Source organism: Myotis yumanensis, unplaced genomic scaffold (genome assembly GCF_028538775.1).
Source record: "Myotis yumanensis isolate MYYU_CA2020_CCGP unplaced genomic scaffold, mMyoYum1.0.hap1 SCAF_13, whole genome shotgun sequence".
Lineage (NCBI taxonomy): Eukaryota > Metazoa > Chordata > Mammalia > Chiroptera > Vespertilionidae > Myotis > Myotis yumanensis.
Window position 1 is genome coordinate 33,794,055 of NW_027223764.1, and position 12,414 is coordinate 33,806,468.

General features: G+C 41.9%; 1 protein-coding gene across 2 annotated transcripts in view; it reads right to left on the reverse strand.

Annotated features, from left to right (window-relative positions):
- Window positions 1–12,414, reverse strand: part of CCDC6 (coiled-coil domain containing 6) — a 109,983-nt gene that overhangs the window by 36,983 nt on the left and 60,586 nt on the right. The window contains exon 3 of one of the 2 annotated variants that reach the window (XM_070432803.1): window positions 4,511–4,639. The exons of the other annotated variant lie outside the window; for it this stretch is intronic. Coding sequence (XP_070288904.1) covers window positions 4,511–4,639 — 129 coding nt within the window. The remainder of the gene's footprint in view (window positions 1–4,510; window positions 4,640–12,414) is intronic. 2 annotated transcript variants of the gene reach the window in all.

A 12,414-nucleotide genomic window follows, 5' to 3' on the forward strand; every position in this document is an offset into this window, starting at 1 on the left:
TTCTAGGCTTAACCCTTTATCGGCTCCCCATACTTACTTAAAAGCCATTACAATCCACGCTATACCTTTAAAACAAACATGTTATGGCCAACACAAATCCATGGTAGAAGGCCTTCCAATATTCCTTCTGCACATGCAACCCATTAGGTTCAAAATATGGATTATTTAAAAATTAACAGCAGCATCCAACTTATGTTGAGTGCTTAGACAGGAAGCATTCTGTGAATCACCTTACACTCTCTTTCATTCATGGCATCTAACATAAGTTTGCTACCGTCGCCATTTTATAGATAAGGAACCTGAGGCTCTAAGTGCCCATCAGTAGATGAATGGATTAGAAAACAGTGGTACATCTACACGATGGAATACTATGCTGCTGTTAAAAAGAAGGAACTCTTACCATTTGCAACAGCATGGATGGAACTGGAGAGCATTATGCTAAGTGAAACAAGCCAGTCAATGAAGGAAAAATACCACATGATCTCACTCTTTCATGGATAATTAAGACCATTACAAACTTTTGAACAATAATAAATACAGTGGCAGAGCTGCCTCAAACCGATTGTCGGACTGCAGTGGGAAGGCCAGGGAGGGTTGGGGGACAGGAGGGAGGGGAGTAAGAGATCAACCGAAGGACTTGTATGCATCCATATAACCATAACTAATGGACATAAGACACTGGGGGGTAAGGGAGGGCAGGGGCTTGTCAAGGGTGGGGGGGAAAAAAGGTCACATATGTAATATCCTTTGTAATGCTTTAAGCAATAAAAAAAAAAAAAAAAAGAAAAAAAAAAAGGAACCTGAGGCTCAAAAGTGAACTGACTGGGACAACGGGATAGCCACACTCAAGAGAATGAATTTGGATCCCCTACCTCACACTATACATAAAAATTAATAACTCTAATGGATCAAAACCTAAATGTAAGAGCCAAAAGTATAAAACTCTTAGAAGAAAACAGAGGGATAAAACTTCATGAACTCCGATTTGGCAAAGGATTCCAAAATATGACACCAAAAGCAAAAGCAACAAAAGAAAGAAATAGATAAATTAGATTTCACCAGAATTGAAAACTTCCATGTTTCAAAGCACACGATCAAGAAAGTGAAACACACACACAGAAATGATATATCTGATAAGGCACTTGTATCTAGAATATAAAGAACTCTTAGAATTCAATGATAAAAAGACCTCTAATAGACTTTTTTTCTAAGAAGATACACAAATGGCTAATAAGCACCTGAAAAGATGCTCAACATCATTAGCCACCAGGGAACTATAAGCCCGCCAGGAGATACCACTTCATCATCAGTATGGCGCAGCCACTTTGGAACACAGTCTAGCAATCCCTGCAAAAGGCAAACAGAGACACCGCAGCAATCCCACTCCTAGAGATACATCTAAGAAAAATGAAAACAGATGCCCCCACAAAATACTGTATATGAACGTTCACAGCAGAATTATTTACAAACCAAATGGCTGAAACAACACAGATGAACATCAAATGATGAATGGATAAACAAAATATGGTATGTCCATACAGTGGAACGTTATATGGCCAGGAAAGGAATGAAGTACTGACACATGCTACAACATGGATAAAAACATTATATAAGTGAAAGATGCCAATCACAATCACAACAGACCATGTACTATATGATTCCATGTATATAAAGTCTCCAGAATGGGCAAATATATAGAGACAGATAGTGGAGTGGTTCTTGCTTAAGGGGGAGAGGCGATTCAGTAGCAGCTGAAGGGTGCAAGGTTTCTTTCTGAGCTGATGAAAATGGTCTAAAACTGTGATTATCGTTATACAACTTCGAATATGCTAGAAACCACTGGATTATACATTTTAAATGGGTGATTTATATGGTATGTGGATTTTATCTCAATAAAGATGTTACAATAAAAAAAAAAGTGAAATAAGATATTAAGCAGAGGAAACAGTTCACACCTGGTTTCTTACAAGCACTGTGCCCAGGCCCTGAACACTATACTGAACTGCCTTCCAAAATAGAAAAGACCACTCCTCAGTCACCTGTCCAAATCCACACTTCTTCCAGCAAAGCAGGTAGGGCATAAGGCACCTTGAAAATCACCTTCAAATAGCTTCTAATTTTAATTTGTCAGATAGAAGAGCAAAGGCATGTACCACACACTAATCATTATGAAGCATAGTATAGTACATGCCTTTGCTCTTCTGGTAATAATGCATAATACAGGATACATTATATAACATAGACTACGACATCCTGTATATAATATAATACAGATGATAATCCCAAGAGATGACCACAGAGAGGGTAAGATCACATCCCAGGAAACATAAAACAAATATATTTTCACCCAAGGAAAAAAATAAACATTTCCCCAAAACACTGACTACAATCATTTATAGCGAAGCAAAATACAGAGTAAAATCTCCAACATTTACTCATCCTGAACATATCCAAAACAAAGGGGGGGAAGTTTTATGATTAGGTTCAATTTTTCCATGTTAATTAAAACAGGAACTTGATATCCGGGATCTGAGGTTTATTTCTGGTACAGGTCTTAGCAAAGCACGTATTCCGTTGTGGAAATCCACCTCTTTACTGTTGAGGTCTGAAATTACCTAAAAATGCACTAAGTCATTAGCTCAGAGAGAATGTGTGCCTTGGGCCTCATTTTAAAGGGGTTCAGTTAGTGAAACCACTAAAGAGTCTTAAGGGGGTGCAGCAAGCCATCCTCTCTCAGGGACTCTGGGGTGAGACTGCCCTTCTCTCTGACACTAGGCTACTACCTCCCCCTTGTGGCCACCCTGGGGGTTACAGCCCTCATCCCAAGATCTCCTTAGGAGCCTGTGAACAAATACAAGAGCAAAGCCGTTTCCATTATTGACCATCACTGTGAAGGCCATGGCCATGTGAAGTTCTCGCAGTACCAACTACTGTGAGAATGTCATTTGGTTAATTCTTTATTAACGAGTACCACTAACAAGTACTTGGTGTATCAGGGACTTAACAAGAATCTTCAAAGCTTTAACTTGAATAGAACTAACTGGCTGTTGCCTACCCTGAGAATTAAACAGATGAACTTTAGAACAAAATGTTTTAAAACTTGGGGAGGGGAGGGGGTGGGGGGGAGGAACCTTCTAAATTTAGATATTGCACCTGAATTCTGAAGGTAAGTGGTAAAAATAGATTACTCTGAATACGTATAAAATAGCAAAACCTTGGGACTGGAACTTTTTTTTCCTTTTATCTGAAAGGGATAGAGAAAATATTTTTAGGGCCATTATTCATCGTCTTGGAAAACCCAGTCACATTCTTACTTCTGACATATAGGTAGGGTCAAGAATAACATGCAAAGTCAGCTAGGTAAGTTTCAAACAAACCCTGACTTCTCAAACCTCGCGTTCCCATCACCATTCATTCGCAGGCATAATGAAGAAGCTAGTGCGGTTCTGAGGGTGATTTAAGAACCAGTCAGCATGGATACACAGAAAGATACACACACAGAGCCTAGAGATGGGATAAATCAGACAACTTTGCATGAAAGGGTTAGACAAATCATCAAACTGGCAATCGGGATCCATATTACAAAGAGCTGGAAGGTGTTAATCAATACACTGAATTTTACATGGAAACCAGATAAGAGACGCTGTGATCAGCCTCTTATTTGTCTCAGGGGAAATAAAATTTCAGGACACTACAGTGGGGAAAGCATGAAGGAGGATGTAGGCCAGGGACTGACAGGTAACTTTGTCTGACACACCAACCTGTGTGGACCAATCACCGCTGCCCACAGTTCTACGTGCGGGAGTCTAAGAGCCAATCTGGACTCCTCAGGCAAGGGCTCAGCCAAATACCAACGTCTGCCAAGGGCAATGGACAAAGGGATTGTGCACCGTTTCTGTCTTCCTTCTGCACCTTTCTGAGCTTAGCATTCCTGAATTTAGTTTGTCCTTCTCTGTTTACAAATGGAAAATGTGGGCCAGAGAAATGAAGTTAATTCAAGGCCATACAACTAGTTAGTGGCTGAATCAGGTGTGCAACTGAGACTCTGATTCCATATATGAACCCACAAATCTAGGTGGGAGAAGACAGAGTTCATATATGGTTGCTAGTAATTAAAACAAACAAACAAACAAAAAAAGCTAACGTTTGTTCTGAAAAACCCTTGAAATAGAAGCAACACTGTCTCGGGAACTTTCACAGAAACTATCCTGTGGTTAAAAACACATTCTTCCCCCTTTGCAAATAGGAACCTAACATTTCCTGCCTGTCAATCAGAACAACACAACATCTCCTCAAGGTTTATTCACTGCGGTTAGAGAAAGAGAAAGTGTGCGTGAGAGGGAGCAGGTGCTGTGCAGACCTTCAGTGCTTCCTTCAGAAACGAAGTCTCCCCGTGGGAAGAAGAGCTGAGAAATGTTCTTCCCTGAAAGTCCTCACGGCACCCTCAGGCTTGAAAGAACAGCGGGTGCCGTGAGGGGGGAAATGTGTGGCGAAAGCTTTCAATGCTTACCTGCTCTAAGGTCAGCTGCTTAGAAATGGTATCGTTCTCCAGCTTCTTGATTTTCTTCATCAGTTTGTTGACCTGGAATTCCTGCTCCTGCTCGAGGTGCTGTTCCAGTTCGGCTTTCTCATGCTGCAACTGGAAAGTGAAACACACACAGACGCTGTGGAAACCCCGGCTCCAGAGGCTGGTTACACGGAGAGACATCACCGCAAGAGCGACGCTGCTCACCTCTGCTCATATATGCCAACGTGTGCCTAGTAACTGCTGCTCGCTGGTCCCCTAACTTAGAACCAGCAATTACACTGCACACACACACAGGCACTCGATCTTAACCAAAGGCCGAGAGATGAAAGGACAAATACATTATGAACATCAAACCATGATCACATGGATTTCAATTTTAAAAAACGTAAGTGGTTGCCTCTGTAGAGAGGAACTGGGAGGCTAGGGAATGAGGAAGGAAGGAAACTTACTTTTTAACATAGAACCATAGGCACAAAAATTAATAAATTAAAAAAGAAATTTTGTACTGTCAGTAAATGAATTACACAGTTTACTCAGAGTTACATAATGCGTGTAGAGAGGAAATAAATGTTACAATCACAACACATACTTACTAAATTATTCTGGATGCTGTTTCCCAATGTACTAGGGAACATGCTTTGGCAAAAATAATTCATTATCTTCCTATAATGAGATCATACATCACACCTCCTACCATCTTTCTTAAAAACCAAGAGGGGGAAAGCCTCTTATTTATGCAATTAAATAAGCTGGAAGAGAAAATACAAAAAAATAATTTACTCCAACCTTCAAAAAGGAGTAACAGAAACCCAGTGGACACAAGACAAGTGGGGCTTTCAACAGTCACCGTGCGCTCACTGGACATTCTCAAGAGGGGGGGTTGCTGGTCCATGGCAGGGATTGGAAGAAACAGTGCGCAAGGGCCTGCTGCGTTCAGAACCCAGGGGAGGTAAAGTAGAAGCTACTGAAACACAATGAAGCAACTCCCGCTTTATTTGGTTTAAGATGACACTGCTCTCTCGTTTTCCCTTCAAATGCATTTCTTTGCACAGACACTGTACCCCAGGCCTTCACATGCATTAGGCAGGCATGATCACCCCACTTTTTATGTCACAACAAGGTTCCTGGACCAAGGCAATTCAGCTAGAAAGCAGTAGAACCTGGAACCGAAACCCCACTCTGAACACCAAACACTGGATCCTGAAAAAACCCCTAAGACGGGTCGACTCTAGACTCCTCCACCCACTCATGCCTAGTGCGCCTTTGGCGTTGGCAAGTCAAACGATTAAGCACAGAAAATGATGCCCCGAAGGCTCGCCCAGGGGGTGCCATGCCTCTTTGTAAGCCCTGCAGAGGGTGCGATGGACAACAGCAGGCTCACCAGGACCTGATCAGCCTCTAAATGCTACCTGACCCTGCCCACCTCTGACAATTCCCACTGCTCTGAACACACAGATTTGGTGAAAAGAAAAAAAAAGGTTAAAATGCAACATCATCTTCTAATGCTGGAAATGTTGACTACACAGATGCTGTTATTCCTCCAACTGTTTTTGATATGCAAATAAAGAAAAAAAAAAAAAGCTGGTCAACCTTGCAGGGACCCAGAAAAAAGCAGATGTGAAGAGGTGCTTACAGTGACAAGTCTATTTTTAGCCAGCTCTTTACAACTCAGGTTCTGCAAGATCAAGCAGTAATTAAAAGAACTAAGAAGAATGGACAGCGAACAAGAAGAGTTCCTGGCATTTCAGACACAAAAGGTCCAAATGGGAAAAATATGGCTTACGAGAAAAAAAAAACCCACAGCAAAATGGGGACATCTATCTGTGGATACTATGCTATAGTTGAGGTATTATCCTTATCCTAAAATAGTTTATCAACACTAAGCTTAAATGATATCTACTGGTTTTAGAAAAATGAACTTTACAACCTTTAAATCATTTGCTAAAGCTTTTTTGTTAAAGCTGTGGTTTCCTCCAATATGTTTTCAATTGCTGCTATTTTTTTTTTTTTTTTTTTTTTTTTTTTTTTTCAATAATAATTTTTATTTCTTAAAGTATTACAAAGAGTATTACATATGTCTCCTTTTTCCCCCCCATGACATTCCCCCGGCCCCTACCCCCCGCCCCCCCCCGTGTCTTGTGTCCATTGGTTAATCTTATATGCATGCATATAAGTCCTTCAGTTGGTCTCTTAATCCCCCCCCAACCCTCCCCAGGCTCCCCATTGTAGTTTAACATTCTGTTCAATGTTGCTCTGCTTCTGTATCTACCCCTGTTCATCAGTCCATACTGGTCCCCTTTATTTGTCCCAACCTCACTGGAGTAGTCTCAACCTCACCAGGGCCGTCTGAGCCTCACCAGGGCCGTTTCAACCTCACCGGGGCCGTCCCTACCTCACGGGGGCCGTTTCAACTTCACCGGGATCGTCCCTACCTCACGGGGGCCGTTTCAACCTCACCGGGGTCGTCCCTACCACACCGGGGCCGTTTCAACCTGACCGGGGTCGTCCCTACCACACCAGGGCCGTTTCAACCTGACTGGGGTTGTCGCTACCACACCGGGGCTGTTTCAACCTGACCGGGGCTGTCCCTACCACACCGGGGCCGTTACGACCTGACCAAGGTTGTCCCTACCTCACGGGGGCCGTTTCAACCTCACCGGGGTTGTCCCAACCACACCGGGGCCGTTTCGACCTGACTGGGGTCGTCCCTACCTCACGTGCTGCTATTTTTATTTGAAACCCCCCCCTCCCCCCATCCTTTATTAAGGTTAGGCTTTGGTCCTGGGGGAAATTAACACAATAAAGGATGCAATCTAAAGTTGGAAAATCTCTTCCCCACCAATATTAATCTTAAAAAAGAGAAGGTTCTCATTGGCTTACTGGAAAATATTCATATTGGGACAGATGGTGTAATTCTATCAATATCTGATTAATAAATCTGTAAAAGCTCTCCATTTTAAGAGGTTTTCACTCTCAAAAGCTATACTCCAAGGAAAATTGGACGGTAAAGCTGTCGTTACCAGAACTCAAGTTAGGTCCCTGGGTTACACTAACCCATTTGGAAAATATCAAGTCACCCTGAAATCTGTTTGCCAAAAACTCAGTTTTCATCTTCCCCAAAAGACAGATGAAACGAACAGCTTTGCTGCCTGCTGTGTTCTGCCATCTCTCAGGTGACATGCAATGCAAAAGCAAGGCATAAAGTTTCTGCATAGAACACTGGGAACAGAAAATATGCTTCTTCCTTGAAACAAAGAATCCAGCAATAAAAAGAGAAACAGAGAGAAACACAGAAACAACCCCCTCCCCTCCAAAAATCCACGAGATGAGAGTTAAGATGAACAAGACGGGGGAAGGAATCTTGAGGAAACTAATAACCATGGAGTCTGCCTCGTTACAGTTTACACGAGAAAAATTCAGAAATTGTTTGTGTTTTAAATAGATACCATGCAAATTCAAACCATTTGGCCCCATAGGGCTTAAACCAATACCCTGAATTCACCTATTTTAAAGCTGTAGCTCATGACACTACAAACACAAACCCTAAACGGAAGCCTGGTTGAGGCTGGCCCAAGACTATCAGAAATAAACTCCTGTTTCATCTCAGAGTAGCATCTTCAATATGGGCATAAAACTCAAGGCATGATTTTCAATTTCTAATCAAAGTCTTATGCTTTTATGAGCAATTTTAAATCTCCCAAGAAGGTCAAAACATCCTGAACTAGAACAAAAAGAATTCAAACTAAGAAGTACAAAGTCAAGCACATTCTATTAATGTGTTTAAAATACAGCTCATGTGTTTGCCTTAAATATACCTAAAGCAAAATGCTTGCTTAGGTATATTAAGTTATTTTTCAAACTCAGAATTTTCTGTAAGTGCACTTTTTATAAAGTAAATCTCAAACATTATGGAATAGCCTTCTGTGTGCAATATATTGCTAACATTAACGAAAAAGGCAGCCCTGTGAAACTGAGGTCACATTACATAACAGATGATCCATCGAGGCGCAGTACATTTTCACTGGAATTAGGATTATATAAAGAAAGATTTGTTCCTTAGGAATCAGCATGAAAAATTTATCAACATTAACTGAAAAAGTCACAGGCAAAGCTATAACTCTAAATCTGTAAAATTCCAAGTACTACTGAAACATGAGCATTTTCTTATTTTATCTGATTCCATGTGTGGAGTCCCAAAGAAAATTTCCAGCCCATTTAAAAAATACAAGTCTAGCGTTAATTTGACCTGAAACAGGCTAACTGTAAGCATCCATTCAGTTTTCAGTAATTGTTGTCATATCATTTGCCAAGGCTCTCTGGAGACCTTTCTGTGATCCAGTCCTCTTATAAAGTGAGTCAGGAACGCTTCACTACATTTATTCTGGGCAAAATTCTCTCTAGCAGGTAGAGGCACTGAAAATCGTTCACCTGAGAGACACACCATAGGTGCACATGTAGGTGGGCTGGGCGACGTGTGTTTGCAAATCTGGGCTTGTTGCTAATCCAGCCCAGGCCAAGTGAGGCGAGGCTTCCGGCCACCAGCCCCAGGACCCGGCTTCCTCAATGCAACTTGAAAATACACTCAAGATGCCCCGGCCCCTGTTTTCACTCGTCAACACTCATATTTCTCTCTGGTGTACTCACCACAGTCCCACAACCATCTGCTTTAGGCAACGTAAAGGCCACCATAAGACAATAACTGCATTAAGTCATTGGACTGTCAACAATTATCACGTTATTAACATGAGCTTTGAAGAAGAGTTCAAAGAGGCTCGGAAGACTGAGTCTCTCAAAAACCAACTTTTCACAACTGCTGCACTGAGCAGCCTGAGCAGAAAGTCAGCCTCCCACCTCAAACGGAGAGAACATCACCACTTAATGCCTCCCATGCCCACACTGATTCCCACCTCCTCCCCCTTCTGTTACTGGAACCATTATTCTCAGTCAACACCTCAGGTGGCTTCAGTTACCCAATGCCGTTAAGTCAGCCTCTGTAACAGCTGTCAAACACGCCCTCTTCTTTCTGAGCTTGTGCCCCAGTCTAGTTCAGGTCTTTGGTTCCTCTTCACTGGGCCAGTCAAAGCCTCCTAACAGATCTCCCAGGTCATCTGAGCAGACAAACCCCGTTACTTCAACACCCTGCTCAAAACCCTTCCATGGCTCCCCGGGACTTAACTCGTTAGCATGGCGTTCAAGTCCCTCCACATTAAGTTTCCCATACTTTTCTCGTGCTATTTTCACACCCAGCCCCATCGACAGTCTAAGGAAGGTTTGTAAACATAAATGCCTTCAGAGTCTAGGCATCTAGCAAACAAAAAATGAATGGGTCTAAGCACACGGAGTGGTAGCAACGGCCAGCAAAGGCAAAGCTTACAAGGTTTTAACATGAAACCCACCAGGCTTGGCAACACTCTGGAGACTCATCTGGTCCAGGGGCTTGCAGATGGCCAGCCCCGCTGGTCATACTGGACCCCTCTAATGCAAGCTATTGCACACTTCCTGCCCCTGGTCACACTGTGCCCTCCGCCTAGCGTCCCTGAGTCTCTCTCTCTCCTTAAACTTACTGAAACTGGGGGATGGCTCAAAAGACATCTTCCAGTGTCTTCCCACACACCCTAGCACAAGGAAGACTCCCCCTCCTTTAAGCTGTGACAGGCACACAGTGTACTTGGTGTATTTTAATGCCTAGTTCATTGTGTTTTTCACATCCTTTCTATTAGCTACTTCTAAAAGCGGTCAACACTGCAAGGCATTAGTTACTATGTACCAAGCACTTTATGTACGTCAATACACTAAACTGCCATATTCTATGGTAGATACTATCGTCTGTACTTTACAAAGGATGAAACCACAGGTTAGAGAGGTAAGGTAACTTGCCTAAAGTCACACACCTGGTAAGGAATAGATTTAGGGTTAAAGCCTAGGTCTCTAGCTTCAAAGCCTTTGCCCTTACCCCTGATGTGTGCTGGGACCCTTGAGCATCGGGCGCATTCTCAATCATCTTTATAGCTCTGTGAAGGGCACTGACCAGGACTTACTCAATTCTACTCCAGAGCATCTAGAGAACAACTTATCTATGCAAACACCGATTAGATGAATAATAATATCTCCACTTCCTACAAGCTGTTTTCTCCTAGATTCAGCCTCAAAATGAACACAACTAGGCAACTACAAACAATACCATTAGTATATGAATAGAGCATCCTCAGGTGACCATCACCCATATAAAGGAATATAACATTGCCAGCTCCTCCAAAGCCTCATGTGTCCCTTCCTGATCACAGCCCAACATCAACTAGCGGTAATCACTACTGATTCTTCAGGTATTTGCTTCCTTGCATCTTTTTTTCTTAAAAGAAATGTTACTGCCTATTTACTTCTAAACATTAGTTTTGCTTGATTTTGCATTTTTTGCCTACCTTCTTCTGCTAACTGAACTTGTGATTTCATTCACCCATGTTCCTGAGTGTAATTGTGACTTCTGTTTTTATCGCCTTAATCCCACTGGTGAGCATAAACAATCTATCCACTCTATGAATGATGGGCATGTGGGGCATTTCTAGTTTTTCACTCTTATGAACAATGCCACAAAGAACACTCTGCTCCACATCTGGTGCACACGTGCACACATTATGAAATATATCCAGGAGTGGAACTGCCGGGTCACAGTGAGGTAATGGCAAAGTGTTTTCACCATGGCTGCAACCGTTTCCATTCTCTGAGGGCGGTGCATGAGAATTCTCTAGTAATGTCTTGTGCTTAATCTCATCTTTCCCCGATTACTAATGGGGTTGCGTGCTTTCTCATTTGTTTACTGACCACTGGCTATCTGCTTATTGTGTGAAGAGCCTGCTGGAAGCTCTTGCCGTTTTCTTCTGGGTTTTCTTATTGGTTTGTAGTTTTGTGTCAGTTATATATGCTGCAATTATCTTCCCCCGCTCTGGTGTGTCCTTGTGTTCTCTTTACGTGACTTCCTATGATATCTCTTTGGTTGTCTTCTCTAGGAAACACTCCCAAATTTGGATGTGTAGCCCAGGCTTCTCTGTTGAGAACCTCTGTCCAGCTGCTTATCTGTTATCTCCACTTGGATGTGCAGACGTCTTGACTAAACTTCTGACCTCCTCACTCCAAGTCTGCTCTACACTTGCTGTCTTTCCCATCTTACATAATTCTAGTTGTCGAAGCCAAAACCTCTAAGTCTTCCTTGATCCTGTCTTGCTCACACCCACTTCAAGGCTTTAGGAAGTTGTTCTCTTTGGCTGTAATGCTCTTCCCTCAGAAATCCACATGATTATCTCCCTCCTTCACACGATTTTGCTGATACTACCTGAATGACTAACTTAAAATTTCAACAGCTCCTTACCTGTCCTTACACTGTCCTAATTTTTCTCTGCAGCACTGAATATATTCTCATAGTTTTTGAAGCTATCTTTTAAGTTTTCACATGAACTAGTTATTGCTGAATACAGAAATACATTTAATGTGGGAAAAAAACCCAATTCAATTCTAATTAATTACCTGTAAGTTCAAGATTTTTCAATTACCCAATCATAAATAAGTGGCTGTCTTAATTCCCCTTTTCAATCCTTGTATCTTTTATCTTTTTCTTGCCTTTCTCTACTGACTACGAACTATAATGATGAACAGAAGTAAATACAGCAGGCATCCTTATCTTGTTCTTGACTTTAAAGGGAAAGCTGTTAAACTGTCGTAATTAAACACAATATTTGATAGTCTTTTTGCAGACACTAATACATTTAACTTCTATTCTTAGTTCACTAGGATTTTATCATGAGTTATTACATATTATCAAGTCCCTTTGCTCCATGTATGAATATGATCATGATTTTTTCTTTTGAGTCTGTGAATATGGCCAAGTACACTTA